At 36.7% G+C, this 19,506-nt stretch overlaps 1 protein-coding gene across 10 annotated transcripts in view; it reads right to left on the bottom strand.

The window, feature by feature from the left end:
• COBLL1 (cordon-bleu WH2 repeat protein like 1) overlaps positions 1–19,506 on the bottom strand; it is a 147,498-nt gene that overhangs the window by 20,145 nt on the left and 107,847 nt on the right. For 4 of the 10 annotated variants that reach the window (XM_081143256.1, XM_081143257.1, XM_081143259.1 and 1 more), the window contains 5 exons: positions 17,108–17,205; positions 16,760–16,996; positions 2,381–2,534; positions 1,878–1,952; positions 580–699 (listed from right to left, as the gene is read on the bottom strand). In XM_081143256.1, the coding sequence (XP_080999382.1) occupies positions 580–699; positions 1,878–1,952; positions 2,381–2,534; positions 16,760–16,996; positions 17,108–17,205 (684 nt within the window). Of the gene's footprint in view, positions 1–579; positions 718–1,877; positions 1,953–2,380; positions 2,535–16,759; positions 16,997–17,107; positions 17,206–19,506 lie in introns of all 10 variants that reach the window. The other 6 variants (XM_081143253.1, XM_081143255.1, XM_081143258.1 and 3 more) reach the window with 2 other exon arrangements.

The following is a 19,506-nucleotide window of genomic DNA, read 5'->3' as shown; positions in this document are numbered from 1 at the left end:
AAGTGCTTTAATTTTATCTGAAAACAACAAACAAAACAAACAAAAACTTGCCAAACTATTTTCCAAACTGGCCAGGCAAGTTTCCATTCTTATAAGCAGTGTGTGATAATATACTAATTTTAAATAACCAGTTTGAAGTGATAAGGATTCTTTCTGAGTCACTGAAAAATTGAGCAAAATACTTATGATAACATTCAAGTATTGATTATAAAGTTTTGCCATCTGGTCACAAAATAATTCCAACAACTTTAAAATAGAAATCCCAATCAAAAGCAATACTATAGGAAATAAGCCATGCCTACGTTACAAAAGAGAACTTCAAGAAATATATATATATATGTACATATAATATATGCATGCATATATAATGTATATATAATGCACATACATACACATATGTATATATAGAATTATACATATAATGTATGTATATATAATAATTACATAGCTACCCATTGGAAATAATAAAGTTCAAAAAGTTTGCCAAAACAGGAGAAAGCCAAATAGAAGAGAAACTGAAATTCTTGAGAGCCACTGATTTTATTCATCTTACGCCTCAAGAAAGGCCCCGTCACCTACATGTCAGGGATGCCACGGCTGCCTCGGGCGTCCCAGGGCGCTCGGAGAGAGAGGCGTCATCTGCCGGTTTGGGCGCAGCGCACTGTTCGTGACTGGGCAGCCCAGGGCCAAGTGAGGCTTCTGCCAAAGAAGTAAAATCTGTGGAAATGGCACTTGGACAACAGAGTTAAGGCAGGCAGAGACCAAGAAGTACTTCAGAATGAGTCAGATGTGCTAGCTCCCCATGCGTTAAACAAGAAGAGGTACAAGGGAAAAAGGGAGAAAAAGAAAAATAGGTGCCACGTCAAGTTGGAGTAGCAGTTACACCTTTGTTCTAATACTTCATAATCTTCTTATTTCACTTATATAGTTGGATATAATTTAATAAATTTCCTTTTTGAAATAGATGATACTGTTAATATCATTTTGGATAAAAGTTAAGAAAAATCATTACTAGTTATCTAATGGTAACACTTTTAATCATAGAGGAAAGGAGAATTTTTTTGTGTAAGATATGTCAAAGTCTCAAATTCCTAAATATCACTTAAGTATAAAAGATTTAGGAGCATTTGGGTGCTTCAGAGTTCTCCTTATATTTGTGAATCGGAATTGTAAAAACTAGGTAAGGTTATATTAGGCAATTTTCATATCTATCAAATTATACTACTGGCATAATAATATTCTATTTTTGATTAGACATCATTAGCCCATCATAGCCACTTATATCTAACTTTAAATTAAGTCTAAGGATTAAGAAATTTAATCATACGCATTCTTACAATAGCTAATGAGTAGCTATCATTAAAAATATTAGGAAACAGTACTAGATTGCATTATTTTTTATTTTTACTGGAATTTCATTTACTGAGAAAGAATCCAAAATGAGAACATATAATAGAAAATATTTCATAATAACACATTTTTACCATTAGATTAGGACACTTTGCATGTTAAATTCATACCTAGGACCATTGCATGAAGAATGGTGCTTTACAACCTTCATGTAAGTTTTCTTCTGAACACACGAAGATGTGTCATTACTCTTGGGAAGGAGATTAATAACTGATAACCTGACTCCACATAGGAAAAAATAGGAGACCTAGTAGGGAAAGTACTCAAGGTACCAGAGCTAAAAGTTTGAGTGTGCCCATTTCATACTCTAATTTTTTTTTCATTTCATAATATAAAATTTGTGAAATGGAGTCAAAGCATCTGCATCCCTTTCACATACAGAACATTATAACCAGATTCATTCCTCAGCTGTCACGAAAGATCTTTTTCCATAAATCCATGATATGGGGTAAAGGTGCCACACGTACCTGGGCTGGGCAGCCCCTCAGGAGAGCTTGCTTCTGAAACACTGTCTGTGGGAACTGCATGTGCTGACTGCGGGGCTAGAACACAGGAGCGACACAAATTGGTAACAGGTCACACTCACAAAAGGAACAATTCCTTTGTAGCTTAACTGATTTTTATATAATTCCAAAAGAGACAGGCATTTTACTAACCTACTTAGATTTCCATCCCTACATGCGGTCAATCCTGGAATGGCTGGATCTTTCTGAACAGATTTACAAATCATCACAGACTTATACTAGGATAATGGTGCTGTAGAATTGTTTCATTTTGTCATGTTGCAGATTTTTAAAAGGTAGTTAAGTGAAAATAATTAGAGACTAAGTGTTATTATTAAAATTAATGAACTAAAAGCCTAAGTATTATTGTTAATAAAAAGATAGGATTTATAACCCGTATCAGTTCTACGGTCTATATTAAACAAACTACAATACAAATGTGACGCTAATGGGGACAGTAACATTACCGGCCACGTGACTGTTCCCATCGCTCTGATGCTGGGGTCCTTGGGAGGGTGGGGACGGTGCCTTTCGCTTGGTTCTTTTCAAAGACGAGCCCCCGGTGGCCGCGCCGCTGAGCTTCAGAGAGCCCGTCCTCTCCACGCCCGCTCCACAGGGCGCCTACGGGAACCAGGGAACAAAACGCCCAGACCGGCCTCCACTTAGAAGTGAAGAGCCAACTCAGGGAGACACGGGCTTTACCGCAAACCCATCATCGGGCAACATGGAACATAAAAGTCATTCACTCGCAAAGCTTACGTGGGGCGTCTGCCGTGGGCCAGGAGCTGGGCTATGAGATGGATGTGCAAAGAAAAATAAAACATGCTCCTTCTCAAGAAACTTAGGCCAGGATGGAAGACCGACATGCAAACACATAATTATAATGTACAAGTCCTAAGCAACACGGTTAAAAACTTTCAAAGAAAACTCTAGAGAAAATATTGGACATAAAATAAGAAGTAAAAAGGGGGAATATTTGTATATGAAGAGAGCTGGCTTGATTAATCTTTCTCTTTTTAGAACTAACGTATTCATGACAAGCATTTCAAAAATCTATGTCTACCCTAGGCAAGGTCATTTGAGGTCGCTGACTCTCTGCACAGCTAATGCTCACACTCCTAGCATGTGACTTTCAGCAGATCCTACGACAATCCTGCCTCATCAGGCGGGCCACAGTCATGTCACTTTCCTCTCTCTACACAACAAACCTGCTTAAAAGAGTTATTCATAGTTTTTGTCTCCAATTTCTCATCTTCCGCTTCAACCCTTCCAATCAGATTACCCCAACCTTTGATCCATTAAAGCTATTTCTATCAAAGTCATCAATGACCTTCACTACAACTAAATCCATGTTTCCTTCTTAGAACTAATTTATCTGACCTATGAGCAGCATTAAACAGAGCTGACTACTCTTAGAATCCTCTTTTTCTCTCTTTACTTCCAGGGTACCACATTCCTCACTCTCACAGATCTGAACTGTCTTCTTTGTTGGTTGCTTTTCCTCTCAGTTCTTGGACATGCATATTGTCTTTAGTCTCTCTACTCACTCTCTTGGTAATCTCCTCTGTCCCCTTGGTTTTATGTATTCTATAAATGTTGATGAATTCCAAACTTAGGCCTCCATCCTGGGCCTCTGTCTGATCTCCACTAATGTCTAAGACCATTTCAAACTTGACAGGTCTAAAACTGAGATCCTGAGAATCCCTCCGTCCCCTCTTCTGTTAAAACTAATGGTGTTCTTACAGTTTTCTTTGTTTCAATAAAGAGCAAGTCATTCTTCCATTTGTTCAGGCCGGTGACTTTGGAGTCACCCTCATTTCCTCTCTCACACTTCACATTAAGAACACCCTATTGGTTTGTCCAGCTTGACAGCTACCATATAGTACAAATTATCATCAAGAACTTGCTAACCAGACTCTGCTTCCCCATTGCTTCCTTACAGTTCTTTCTCAACATACCAGCAAAAGAATCCTGTTAAAACATAAGTCAGGTTAGGTCACTTTGTTCAAAACCTGCTAATGGTTTCCCAATTGGCAGAGAACAGCCAAAGTCCTTGTAATGACTTCTGAGGCAATTGACAGCCTGGCCCCTGGCTCCCTCTGACTACCACCTTCTCAATGGAGTGTCTCACCCCACGCCAGACACATCAGCTTTTGTGCAGCTCCTCACGTGGGCAGGAGTGTTCCTGCCTCAGGATGCTTGCACTTGCTGCTCTCTGGGCCTGGAGTACTCTAATAACTTAATGTATTACTCCCTCATTTTCTTTAGGTCATTTCTCAAATCCCTCCTTTACAATGAGTTTCTCCTTGACCCCCTCCATTTCCCAGCTTGATCTTTTGTTTTTCTTTTTTCAAATATCAAATATGAAGTCAATATCTTAATTGACTTCAGAGAGAGGAAGGGAGAGGGAGAGAGAAAGAGAGAAACATCAGTGATGACAGAGAGTCATTTATCGGCTGCCTCCTGCACACCCCTGACTGAGAATCAAACCTCAGTCTCCTGGATCATAGGTCAATGCTCAACCGCTGAGCCATGCCCGGCAGGGCCAACTTGATCTTTATGAACAGCATTGAATAGTTATCTAACATAACATATAGTTGGCTTATTTACCTTGTTTATTGCTTGCTTCCACTGGGGCTGACTATAAGGGCAGGGAGATTTTCCCCCCTCCTATTTTGCTCACTGCTGTATCTCCAGAACAATATCTGGATCATAGAAGTTTCTCAATAACATTTGTTGAATGAATGTCATGAATGAAATACTGCCTTCTTCATTTGTATGTAAAAGGACATGATAAACTCGGACTAGGAGAGCACACCTAAAGCTTGGGTCATTGCAATATTTATGAGAAAATGCAAGCATACCCAAGGGAAGCAAACTAGTTCATAGGATTTTTTCAGTCTTTGTGCCTCGCTTCACACTGAGAAAAATGTAGCAAATTTTTCTATTTTGTAATATTTCTGCCAGAGGGAAAAAGGAAGCTTGACCCCAAAAAGAAATATGTGAGTTAGTTGTCATCATTGCCAATTGTGTTAGGTCATCTCACGGGAAAAGAAGTGGAGTGAGTTCCAGTGGCAGGCGCTTGATGGAAAACAACTCTGAGGAAGGTTAACTCCTCTTAACAATGGAGGTGGAACAGGGTGGCTCCAGGCTGCGCTGACTTGAAGTCTAACCATTAAACTTCTTCCACACCAGTTGTAAATTGTTGCAGCCACCAACCCCCTCTCCCCTCATTATTCTTGTCCTCCCTCAGAACTCTTCAGGCCTCTCCATAATAAAGCAAGAAAAGAGTTAAATCCTGCCACCCAAACCTGGATTTTTGATTCAGTCACTAAAGCTAATTCTGATGACATCTCAGGGCCACCTCCACCGGCAGTGGGCATAGGGTAGATCCTCAATTGCTGCTTGGACTTTTAAAAGAAGGACTCTTGGCAATATATTAACTGAGAAAGAAATGTAGTGATGGATGGAAAGTATTTAAATATCATTTTGAGTAGAATATAAAGTTTAAATAAAAACCTTCTTACTGATATGTTCTGTGTTCCGAAACTTTCCCCTGCTACTTATAAAAGTAACAAATTTAGCAATCATCAGAGAAAAGACCAAAAATACCCCTAAAACAATGTGGCACTTCACTTTTTAAAATACTGATCTAAACATCAAAAGCGTTAGACGTCATTTTCTTTCTAGATGCATCTACTTATGTAAATCAAGCCTCATTCCTATCAAAGAAGCTAACTGGTGAGAACAGAGGAGGTCATCAATAAATAATTGCTGAATGCATGTAATGGCAGAATTTGACTTTCTTCCTAGTTCTATGCTGAAAACCTATTTCCCCTTTTAAGTTGGATTCCCAATCACTGTCATTTATTGGTCTTTTCTATTACCTGATAAAAGCAGTCACAACATGAATTTCTCAGACAAAGTATCTGTTTGGGAATTAGAGCTCTTAAATCTTGATTATAATATAATAAAGCAGATAGCATAGAAATAAAAAAGAGATATTTATATACAAAGACTCACAAATTTATATAAATCTATCCATAACTCCAAGATAGAATAAAAAAGACTCATATTTCACTTATCACCCTAGATGTTTTAAAATAAGCTAACTTTTTATACAGGATATTTATATTTCTGTGGATAAAGAATTCGAAATTTATCAAAAAAGAGAAAATAACAAAAAACATTTCTGTTTCACAAATGCTAAAAAATTTCAATAGCATTTATGAAGACAGTTGATAAAATAATGCATTTAGAAAGGTAAAGCCCTGAACATTTTAATGGAGCACAGGTTCTACAACTTTATTCTGTAAGATTTATCCCCCTTAGCATGTTGTTTGTATATTATGAAAATAAATGGATGGATATTGCTAGAGCTGCAAATGGATCAAGGAGACTAAGAACAAAGATATTAGGGGAAGAGAACATGAGTGTCTGAGTGATGCCAGGGAGACTGCGTGACCTGTCCTAACTGAATCTTATGCTGTGATTAATGCTTAAAACTTATTAAGCTATGACAAAAACGTAAATTTAACAATTGATATAAGATGGGTCAAAGGCAGGAGTTTTCAAGGAATAAGAATGGTGAGTTTAGATAATCACAACAGGATAATTAATGACAGGAATATCGGTTTTGATCTCAGATAGTAGTGATATCAGTGTTAGCATTCAAGGAAATAGCTTAATATTTCTTATTGCCCCCTAAGACAGAGAGGCAAGCATTTTGTCTGTATGTTGAAAGAGACCATTAGAAAATAATTTCAATCAGCTAAACAGCAGCCAAGGAAAGTTAAGGTAAAAAAAATCAAACTTCGAGTTATTTTGTGTTAACTCAAAATGTCACGATTAAGACCAAAATGGAGGAATCCCTGAGCTTTGAGAAAGGAATGTTCTATAGCTACGGCAAACTTCCCTTTCTTGGGCAAGACCCTGCAGAAAAAGGAAATCTAACTTAGAAGATCGAAAAGTTTCTAAATATATTGTAGCTGAGAGCACGTGTGTGTACTGAGGGGCATGAGTAGAATACACTTATCTGGCATACACTATTGGGGAGGCTCCTAACCCAAGAATAACTACTGTTAGATAGCAGGCTTGCTAAAATGCCGCAGTTATTTCAATAAACATGTCATAAGTTCCCAATATAAAATGTTAAAAGAAGAGAAAAAGCAAGGAAGGCCACCAATGCCTAACCAGCAGCATCCATAAACCCGATTTTTTTCTCTGTGCTACAGGAGTATGCTCCTAATAGTCTCCCAACAGCGCTACTCTTGCATTAGTCAGGGTTGACCTGGTTGCCCAGTAATTTTGCACCTGAGTTTATCTAACTGGAGAGAGGCTTCCAGAGGGCTTGCAAGTTGGAAGGCAGCCCAGTGTAATGATTACCAAACAAATGAGCTTTGGAGACAATGCCAGGGCTTGAACCAGGGAGCATGGCATTCATTGTCTCTGCAACCTTCAGCCTCCTCACCTGTAAGGTGGAAAAAGTAAGAGTCCTGACCTCAGAAGGGGCTGGGAAGCTTCAGTGAACTAGCACATAAAAACTTAGCCCAGAACCTAGCATACAGTACACAATCCATAAGTATTAGCTAATATTATTGCATATAATTAGCCTATTTTAAAATATGTTAAAGTGATCTGTAAACAAAATAAGCAGAGTATAGTTATAATATAGAGTAAAAAGTTTGGCTAAAGGAGGTATTATTTCTAAAATTGTACTTTTTCTTTAGTGACAATGATGGTGGTAGTCCTATTAGAGTTAGTCTCAGTTAAAATAACCTTTAAAATTCCCAGCACCCAACACCTGGGAACTTGTGATCAGTTCACTGCATAAGCATTTTGTGTAATTCACTTGTGTAAAAACTCCACATTTGAGTCACCCCAGGCAGTTTCATAATACCTTGAAATTTAATAAAGCCTAAATAGTTAACACCAGTTGGTTACATTTTAGTGATGGATACATGGATGTATATAGTAGTATACAAATTTACAATATTTCATAAATTTAATGCGAACAACTAAAATGAAAGAACTGTTTAGAACTGTCTTTAGCTTTTCCTACCAAGATACATTCATTTCCTTTGGTCAGATTATGACTGAAATTTTTAAAAAGGAGTTGAGATTCAAGTATTTTTAAGTCCAAAGGGTTGACAAACCAGAAAACAGAGAGGTGTCTGCTTACTAGGGGAAAACACTTTGGTTAATAATTCGAGATGTTCAATTATTTACTTTAGTTAGAGTCACTAAGAATGTGCCTGCCACCAGCAAAAACTGAACCTCTAACAGGAGTGCTTATCATTGAATTTTATGGTCTGTGAAAAGGAAAATACTGTGCAGAGAAAAAGAACACACCAGCCAAAGTGGCAAGGTCAAGTTGAAAACCATACCAGAGAGTTAATCCTGAGAACTCACACCCAGACCAGAATTCACTGGCTCAAAGTGGAACTAAATTTAGCTGAAGAAAATAGAATTGAATGGCATTCAATAGGTTTACTGAGTACTAGCTCTGTACTAGTTACTTATTAATCACAGGTGAATTATAAGATGTGGGTCATTTAAATCAATATATTCTGGATATAAAAGTTAAATGAAAGAATGGAAATAGAAAAAAAATAAGAAAAAAATTTTGAATACAAAGATGGAAATACAGTGGCCCTACTTCAATGATATTGTTAAATGTTTCTATTAGAAGCTTTTGGGTTTTTATTTCTGTTTATAGTATGATTTCCACATGTGAGAAGGGGTGAGGTTAAAGGAAAGAATCTAAGCAATCTCTTAAAATTGTCTTGAGACTCATATATATCTTTTTCTTCTTAAGAAACAGACTCAAATTATCCTTCTACAACCTGGACATTCTCAATAAATGCTATGAAATATTATTAAAATATTTTATAATTGACATTACCTATACCTAATTTACCAAGAATTATATCCCAATGCCTAAACTTGTACATAACAGAAATTCCTTCTAACCTAATTTTACAACTTAGACAACAAATCAATTTTCTTACACTTCAAAACATAATTATTATGATATAATAAATGTAGTACAGAAGTATGAGGTATTATTTTAAATGTGCAAATTAGGTACAGCTGTGAAAGCAAGATTTTTGTCACAATAAAACCATTGATTATTAATCTGATCATAAAATTAGCCTGATGTCATCTGAGACACAGACAATGCACACACTGATAAAGAAAAAAAGTCACTGTAAATCCCAACAAATACCGGTTACTCATAGGCATTTTGGTGTCCCACCTTTCACTTAAAAGGGGTCCCATCTTTTATACCTGTTTATACGCACACCCGTATGAATGCATACTTTGGCTTGTATTAGACAAAGGCATAGGTTTCTTTCTTTATGATGATTTTAAAACAAAATGCTGTCTTTTGGTGGGGGCAGGGCAATTTATTTTGCTGCCCCTAATCTCCTAGTTTTATACCCTTTCCCCTTTCAGTGGTACTTTCTTCCAGCTCCCCCCAAAACCAGAATTTATGTACTCTCTTTTTTTGTTCTCTATATTAACCTGTTTTAAGATTTTTCATGAACAGCACTGAAAGTCAGCCTGAGAAGGTCTACTTAGATTAAGAAAAATCAGATCATATGAAAGTGAAGGGGTTTAAGAAATAGGGGTGACATTTCAGGTACCGGTTGACTATAATTACAGAAAGGAGAAATGTGTTTGGAGCCCTTAAATCCACACTATGTAAGCATTCACCTATTATGCCATTTTTAAGGGTGTTACTATCAACCTGCCAAAATAAATTCTGTGAATGGCAGCAAAGAGACTAGAGCTGGGTTCACTTACAGGCGTCTAAATACCACCGCCGCTTGTAACCGGTGCCTTTTGGGTTACTAACTGGAGGGAAGTTCCTTCAGAGGATTCTGAAGTGACCGAGCTTGCCACTAGATTTCTCTCAAAATCATCTCGTTTTAAACTCATCACTAGTCAATGATAACATCTGCATCCTCTGGGTAACAAATTCATTCACCTGAGCATATCTTTCTCAAACTTCGTATCTTCTACATCTTTTTAGTGATGCCCAAATCGCGTGCAGCTAGGAGGTGAGGTAGAAGGCCGTGCTGAGGTAGAAGACTGTCAAAGTTTCATTTTGTTGCTGTACTTTAGGGTTTAAAAATCCTCAGAAGAGTAGTACCAGGACTATCTGATTAACACTGATCAAACCAAAGTCTACACAACAAAATGTTTTCATTCCTTAAAGGTCAATTTCAAAAGCCAACAGAAGAATAAAATAATTTTATAATGCTAGAGTTGAAAGAGACTTTTGGAAGTTTAGTTACAAAGCCTTGCTCTATCAAGGAGAAACCCCAGACATAAAGAAGCTCAATGGCTTGTTCTGGTAGAAGACGAAGACGACAATGAGAAAAATGACTACAAACAAAAATTTAATAGACCTGTTAGGAGGACCCAAGACTACCTCTCAAGCCAGCCTAGGACTCCTTGTCACACAGACTTACTTTCCAGCCTTCTTCATTCATATCAGGAAGAAAAAAAAAGAAACCCCCAAATTTTACAGCCTGTGTTATACCCTTGCAAGGTTTTTATGTTTTTTTTCCTGAAGCAATCGACGCTTTCATCAATCCCGCAATCCTCTGAGATAGGATGTAACCAAGTCTTATTAGTGGTAAGCCCTTACTCGTAAGGTTTCCTAAACGCCCAGAGATGAGGGCCTAATTCAGTGGTACATCTTGAATGAAAAAAGACAAGATGAGTCAGGAGTGAGCAGAGCTCAGGATCAGGTAAAAAGGACAGAGGATGGTGGTCACCATGGTTCTCTGTGGCATAGTGTTCAAGACAAAGAGGTGTCTAGTGGCAGGGTAGGAAAATGCTACAAACATCTGCAGGTTAACTCCGTTTAGGGCCTCTACCAGAGTAAAGTAGCAATCACAGGCGCAAGCGGACCAACTCATCCCAGAAAGGGCGTCAAAGCAGCATAGCAGGCATTACTCTAGTGACTCCACAGTTTTGATCACTATGGCTGCAAAAGCAGGCCAGCTTCTCTCTGCTTTGGCCGCTGTTAATATATGCCGATTACCAGCAAAAGTTATGTGTCCTCCATGAGATCCCAAATGTCACAGGGTAGAAAGACTAAATAAACTTCATATACTGTGAGAACTTGTAAAGAAAGACTCCTAACACTGATCATTTTCTGTGATATTCTATTAACTCAGTATGCACTTCAGAGAGCCACAGCTTTTGTATACTATAAGGAAGAGAAATCCACTCTCATTTCAAAATTAAGCTGTTGTTTTTTTAATCGTACTGTTCTTTAAAATTTAAAGACTTTATAATGAACATAGTCCTTTACGTTTAGGTGAAAGGTAAAGCTGGCAGGAACCTAAAAAGTAATGGCTGGGAGGATTTTTGTGAGCATTAAATGAGTAATGTGCTTAGAATCTACCTGAAACACTAGTAAGTGCTATATAAGCACTAACCATTACTTCCACTGTTGTGATTATGAACCTTCAGAAATCTGATGAAAACTACCATGACACAGTTTATCTTATCTCTGGGAAAGCCTTAAAAGAGAAAGCAGATTAAATATTGTACAGTGTTGGTGCATTTCTCTCCTGAATGAAACAAGTCATATATTTGGAAGAACAGACAGCTGTAATCCCACATATCAAACCAAAAATGCCATGGCAACTGCTGTTCCTAGGCAATTGGAGAATTATGTGTGTGGTCCACTTTCTATATAATGGATATAAGTGGAAAGTAGAGGGGGAAATAAAATGTTACGTGGAGGCAAAACTAAAAAGAGGAATGTTTCTGAAAGATTCCGAATCCATGCTCTATTACAACAACTTGAACGATTATAACACTAGGAATAAAACTCATTAAATGAAACTAAGATCAAATATCTGCTAGCACATTTCATAAACATGACAATCTATCATCTGCTTGTAAACCAGTGTTAAAAGATAAAATTGGGTGAAAGACGAATAACGTCAAACATTTTTTCAAAACAATTAAATCAGTTGTCAAAAAAGTAATACTCCAAGTATTAAATTTCACTTGCATAATACTGGATGGCGAAGTGTTTCAATTTCTCAATATCTGAGTGCTTGTCTGTAGCAGAATGCAACATGAGACCAAAGCCAAAGCCCAATCAAGATCATTCCTGACTGTGTCTCCAGCCAAAAGAAAAATATCCTAAAGAAAATGAGGCACCATGCTAGTAAGCTGGGGAAAGCTGCTCCCTGGTACATATACCCGTGACTCCAAGCAGCAAAGCCATACCAAATGTGCAGAAAGGAAGAATTCACTCAACGGACCTGTGAATTCTACAGGTCAGGATCACCCAACTCCTGTCCAATTATCTTCTGTTCTTCAAATGCAAAATAGGGTTAAAAGGCTTATTTGTCCGTAATACCAGGACACTAACTTCATTAAATGTGCTTTTCACAGATACTTGGTTAACACACACAGGGCAGAAACTGGATTTCGGAACTTGGTTTCAATCCCAGAATTCTATGTCATTTTCAATTCTAGTTGATGTCATTGTGTCTAATTTATGTCACGTGTGAAATAAATAGCAATCTTAGGTAAACAGCTGTATACATGTAATCTCGTTGTACATAACTATATACATTTCGTATAATAATGCATGTGATGTGATTCATGTAAGTAACAGCAGGAGCCAGCTAGGACATATGCTGGGACACAAATGACATTTCAAGTCTTTAGGCAGAATTATACTCACATAATGCTCAAAAAGTACCAAGAAGAACTGCCAGGAAATTTCTAATTGGATAGTTTTCTTCTCCAAGTGAATGTTTCTATAGAAGACAGTATATTCATCTTTATAAGGAAAATGACACACGGCTTAAAATCATGTGAAAAAGAATACAGAGAAATTTGGGGACACGGAAAGGACACTGTAGGCATGATGGTAAACTCTGTAGTCTTTAAAACAGATGCTTTAGGTGGTTAAAATAATTTTAGACGCAGTCATGTTTAAAAAAAAAAAGTTAGGATAAATTATTCTACTTGGATCTTCATTAAATCCTCTTTGAAAACTGCACAAACGCCTGCCAAATTTAGCTCAGAAAATCAAGAGCCTTTGATGTGAATAGTTTCGGTTTATTTATTTTCAGTTTAAGCTCCAAAATCACTATCCAAATACCTTAATTTGCCAGTACTGAAAATGCCTTAGAAGAGTGAGGCAAATTATTAAATACAGGCATCCAAAAAGTATAGAATAGATGTTGACAGAATTTTTTCTAAACTACACATAGACTGACTTACCCAAAGCCTGTCTAAGGCAAACATAATACCAATGACCACTTAAAAGAACACTAAAATGAAATAACAGCTCAAAATGAATAAAATTGTGCTAATTATAAAGCACTTTGCTATGCATTACTGTTATTTATCTCTCTAGATCTATTTTTTGGCACTTCACCCACAAGAGAAAAGCATTTGCTATTTCTAATATAATGTAACTATTTTCAATATTTTCTTTCTGCTTTATTAAAGGATGCTTGGGGGGGGGGCGGGATTGGAAAAATCAGAACCCTGTAGTTCTGTTAAACAGCGCACCCTTGTGGTTTACTTCCTAAACAATAAAAATTACAGGATTAGAATGCATCCAATATTCTCTACAGACTTGGAAATGATTGTCATTTTTTCCAGTTATTTTTCCTAGCCTGACATTATTTTTAATCATTAAAATAGTGTCTTTTTAAAATTTAAAACTAAATTGCTAAAATAGATATAAAATGTCTATAGTGATAATGACCATCTTTGATTTTAAAGTTAAAACAAGCAAGCAGGTAAAATTCACCCATAAACTTATAGTTCTGCTAAATCTCCAGAATATTTGTATCTGGCTATATAAACAACTTCAACTCAGGGATCAATTTTATTTATATGCATTATGTAAGATACACCACATTTTATTTATTGGGTCCTTAATCTTTCTCAATAAAACCTTGCCAAAATTCTAGCTTTTCTGTAGAAGCTTAAGAAAAATAGTGCTGAGAATTCCCTGGGCCAATTACTATTAAGAAAACATAAGCAATTTTTAAATTATCCAGGCACTTATGAAAATTTATCAAACACACATAAAATACTAAAATTTAGTGATATTATGTGTGCCAGACATTTTCACCGTATATATTATACCCGGCTGTGTGAAAGCTGTGCTGAAAGTTTACTTAGCAACTCCAGCTTAAGGCGGCTGCTGGCTTCCTTGGTTCGTGGCAGCATAGCCCTAATCTCTGCTCCCCCGTCACATGGACTTCTCCTTTCTGGCTCTGTGCCTGTGTCTCCTTTCCCCTCAGGACACCAGTCATTGGATTTCGGACCAACCTAAATCCAGGATGATCTCACCTCCAGATCTTTAACTTGATTACATCTGCAAAAGCTCTATTTCTAAATAAGGTCACATTCACAGGGTACCGGGAGTTTGGACTGGGACACATCTTTTGGGGGGACACTATTAAAACCATTACAGTTATTAACTCAACAAAGAACAAATGTTGTCTCTGAAAGAGTACAGTAAATATAGGCTAACACCATGGATTCAGGTACTTCCAAATCTAGAAAATGGGTAAGGAAAGTAAAATGAAAGAGAGCTGAGTTATTGGGAGAGAATTAGGCCCAAAGAAGGAAAAAAAAAAAATCAAGTCCAAGGGCTCATCTATTACATCTAATAAGGCCATGAAGTTAAAGAAATATGTGCTGAGAGGCCTAGATAGGCACAAATTCACATGAACATACGCGTGCAGGCAGACACACACACACTCACAAACAGAACCACAGCTTAATCGTTAAGAATCTTAGTAATGAACAAATAAAATATGGTTCTTCAGCTTTTCCAGGAAAAAAAAACAAATAATCTTTGGTCCTACTGAACAGTACATCAAAGAACTATCCAGATGGCCAGATCAAGAGAAAAAAGTTGATTAGAAAATTATATAAAGATGTCTAGTTTGCCAAAGGCAATATACTAAAAAATAAAAGATTACTTAACATGGGGGCATTAACTGGTCATAGAGCAGAGGGTATGAATCAAAAGAAATAGCTTTTGGTGAGGTCACTGGTAGCGTGGCCTAGAATTTTTTAAGAAACAGACTAGGGGGTCAATGGGGGGAGGGGGGATCTGTAATACTTTCAACAATAAAGATAAAAAATTTTTAAAAAGAAACAGGCTATTAGAAAGACAAGGGAGGCCTCTTTAGTACCCAACCACAAAGGAAGTTTACTGGAACAGACTGATGAGGACAGAGGAATCAAGATTTGTGAGGAGTAGCTAAGATTTATTTCTCTATGAAGGAAAAGATAGACTTTGGTAGTTACCCAAGAGTATCATAATTTATACTCCCATAATGTAGTTTTGTGGTAATTAAAAATGGAAAACAATACTGAAAATGATGCCTTTTAAAATGAGACTATGAAGAAATGTAAAGGAGTTACAGCCACAAAATGAAGTCTTTGGCGACGCTGACTTGGCCTCTGCCAGCTCACTCGGTTTCTGTTTCTTGCTCCCACCCAGGTGTGCCATAGGCTCACGTTTGCATACCTGAACAGGGTTTCTCCTGCCTGAAGAATGAGCTCCCACACATATTTTAAGACTGAACCCAAGAATCACCTCTTCTATGACACTTCACCCAACTACCAAGCAGTTACCCTGGAAAACTTGTTAGAGAATGGTTGTATCATTTGAAAAAATAATTATCCTTCTGATTTGTAAGATGAGATTTTATACCATAACCATTAGACAAGAGAATCTTAATAAAAATAAAAGCTTTCTAGATGATTTTCCAAGTAACTACTGAGTTTAAGCACTTTTTTTTGTTCATTTCTATCTATTCAAATAGCCATTTACTTTCTAAAGATACATATGACAAATTACAATTAAAATCTACAGGTATCATTTTTTTAAACCAAGGAAGCACAGAAATATTCATTAGTTTGTCGGGAAGAGTAACATTAGCTCAGCATTGAGTTTGCTAAGCTTCCAAGGGGGAAATCAAACCCTTCACCTAGATATAGGAAAACATCTCAGTATCTCAAATATCTTAATAAAATCTGCTCTTAAGTTACTTAAATCACTTGTCTGATTAAAAGCAACAAAATATATGGCCTCATGTTCAATCACATTTACTTAAAACTTTGTTTATGGTCCACATGGATAAAGCAAGGAGAGTACAGATTTTATGCGCATGAAAAGTAGTTTTGCAAATGGATTTCTACAGAACAGCATAATCCAGGAAAATGTGGGATTAAAGAAGAGCAGTAATAAGAAAGTTTGGGGAAAAGGTACACCTAGAACAGTGCTTTGAAATAAAAATATATAAAAGTAATTGCAATATATTTATATAGAGAGATTTTTTTTTTAAACTATAGAATATCTATGTACCAGACAGGCATCAGTATATTCCGCCCCCCCTTCCCCCAGAGACTCTCTAATGTCAAAAGATGTATCTAGTTAGAAACTCATGAAAGTGGCACAAAGATTGTGTTGCTGTTAAAAAAAAAAAAAAAGTTCAAAAATAAGTGTTTCCATTCTTAATACATACAAGCAAGAGCCTCTGGTTGGGCCTTAATAGATCAGCACTTTAAGGTTTATGGATATTTATTTGTTTGAATGTGAAAACTACATAAAATTTATATATTTATTCTTTACTGCATCTCAGAACTGTGAATCTCTTCCCAGTATTAATCTTATTAGTAGCTATTTATTCACCTTATTACATATTAGTAATCGTTACCAACCTTATTAGTAGCCTATGTGGAAAAAGGCAAGTTAGGTAAGAAGAAAGTAGATGGTCCTGTGCCCATGTCCTTAAACAAAATCAAAACAAAAAATTACATACCTTCCCTGTTTCATCCACACTCATGGATTTCATGACACAAGAAGCTGGCCTCTCCTGGAGGTGAGCCAGGTTCTGGGGGACGCTCTGAGATGCTGACATGGGAGGCAACGGAGCCCGCCTCTTCTTGGGTGCATCCGACGGCAGGGTGTTTGAAACGTATGTTTTGGAAATGGTATTGGACCTTGTAAAAGTTGGGCGGTTATTACTCACTAGAGGGGTTGCCGGGGCACTTGCCGTCTAATAAAGAATGAAAAGGCAAAATCTCTATGTAAATTCAAGATAAAAAGCACATGTGATTAAAATCAGATTCAAAGAATCTTATAAAATGCTAAATAAGGAAATACTTACTTGATCCCGCTTCTTCTTGCTGCGCTGAAAAAAGCTGAAAAACTTTTTATTTTCTTTCTCCTTCATAATGTCTAAGTTTGGGGATATTTGGCAGGATTCTAAAATAGAAAAAAAAGCACCTTACTTTTTGCACACGCGGTTGTATGTTTACCTCCAAGGTTTTTCTCAATGACTTTCCTTTGAAAAATGTATCCAGTTATAAAAGTTACTATTGATGGGCTACTAGGAACCATGCATTCTGCTAGGCACCCTTATGTCTTATTTAATTCTCAGAGCGACAGGCAAATTTAGTATTATTGCTCCAGTTTCACAAGAGAGGGAACTGAGGCTTAGAGAAACTAAAATACTCAGGACCAACAATCAAGTAATTACTAAGCTATGATAAACTCAATTCTTTGTGACTCAAAGTCTGCGTCCCATAAACAATTGCTAACATTTCAAAGTAAAAAGCTTCAAGTTAAATGAGATGGGAAATTGCTATATACAGTTCGTCCCTTTGTTTATTTTGAACTATATTTTGGGTCAGAGCTAAACTATCATAAAATGTTTTATTTTCTAAAACATGATTCATTATTGTTACTTAGTACTTTGTTACATATTTAATAAATGATTATTTCTTTAATCCAATGGTTCTCAACTAGAGGTGATTCCCCCCACACCCTAGAGGACATTTGATAATGTTGGGGACAACTTTGGTTGTCACACTAGGGGGTAGAGTGAGGAGAATGTGTTATTGGTATCTGCTGCGTAGAGGCCAGTGATGTTGCTAAACACACAATGTCCAAGACAGCCCCTCAACAACAAGGGATTATCCAACCCCAAATGGCAACAGTGCTGAAATTGAGGAATCACACTTTAATCAGAATGGCAAATGCAGAGTCTCAAGGTTGCATATGTAATACTTCATTCTCCAAGAAAGTATTTCCTAGTGTCAACCGAAAGGGCCTACGGACTGACAAATCCAGCAGTGCTGAGTCACCCTGGCCCAGGTTGTCTTTCTACCATTTCCCACGAAACAGGCCTAAGATAGCTTAAGAATGGTTGAGTCTTTGTGGATATCAAAGAATACACAAAATGAGCCTAGAATATCTACTCATACCGGAGAGAAAGCAACCCAGATCTACTGGGGTGGTTTTAAAAGGATTCAAGAACCAATCTTATATGGATTCTACTGGAGAAAGTCTGGACAATTTGGGTATCTTAAGAATAACTCAGTAATGTTTAATTCCATGCATTCATAATGATACTAAAAAAGAAACTGGTCCTCAATGTTCATCTTTGTGTAATGCTTGGGAACCATTATTTAAAAAACTAATGAAGGTAAAGAATAATACTTTCCTGCCTTTTATGAATAAATTCTACCTAGACAGGCAAATAGCTGACATGGGGAAATTAGCTTTTTTAAGAAATATCTCAACTAATAATTAAAGAAATGTTTGCAATAGATTATGACCATTTTTCAAATCCTAATTAACTAGCTAGCATCAAAAAAGGGAACATCATTACATGTCTGCTAATGGGAGTAGATAGTACCATATATGAAGTATTCTTGCCAAAAATATCTCACCAAATCTGATCAAGATTCTAGATTTAACAATCAGCTTATAGGAAATATAATAGAGATACATGTCTCAAGTGGCATCACAGGGTGTAATTAGCAACATTCTGAACATGGGAAACTCTATAAGACAAATAAATTGAAATTTTTTTTTAAGAGAGATAGGAGTGGGGATCTGTAAATTTTTTAAAACATCTCTACTAAGTGACATGGGTTTTATGGCAAATCACAATGTAATTTCAGTGACATAGGAAACAAAGCACTGTATATAGAAACTGGGGGGGTACAGGTAAAGTAGCAGTTAGGGGTGAATGAATAGTCTTAAATAAATTCAAATCTTAATTGCGTACCTATGATTTAGGGGTAAATGTATAGTATTTTTACTTAAAGGGAATGTTTTAAAAATTAAATCATGAGAAAGTAGGGGCTATTCCAGGAAAGCAATAGCTAAATTAATGCAATAAGCCTTAATAACATATTAAAGGAGAACTTATTTCACACAAAAAAACTTTATAAATCTGATGCTTCAAATATTAAATAAGCAGTATGCATTTGGTACAATGAGTTTATTGACAGTGCTAAACACTAGCAGTAATCAAGATGTGGATAGCACCATTGTGGTTAAAGACTTTTACATGCCTAATTTATTTCTTAGAACAATTCTGTGAAGTAGACATCATAAGTTACCACTCTGAGCCCTTTTTCTAAATTTAGGGATGTAAAGAAATGGAAGCAGGTGGTATCACCTCATTACATATCTGAGGACCTAGGGGACTGGAGAGTTTGAATAACTTACACCAAGACACACGGACATTAAATGGTACAACTGAAACTGGTTTCC

The sequence above is a fragment of the Miniopterus schreibersii genome (assembly GCF_964146895.1).
Source record: "Miniopterus schreibersii genome assembly, chromosome: 7".
Classification (NCBI taxonomy): domain Eukaryota; kingdom Metazoa; phylum Chordata; class Mammalia; order Chiroptera; family Miniopteridae; genus Miniopterus; species Miniopterus schreibersii.
Note: the sequence above shows the minus strand (reverse complement) of the source record. Positions and strands in the feature narration are given on the sequence as shown.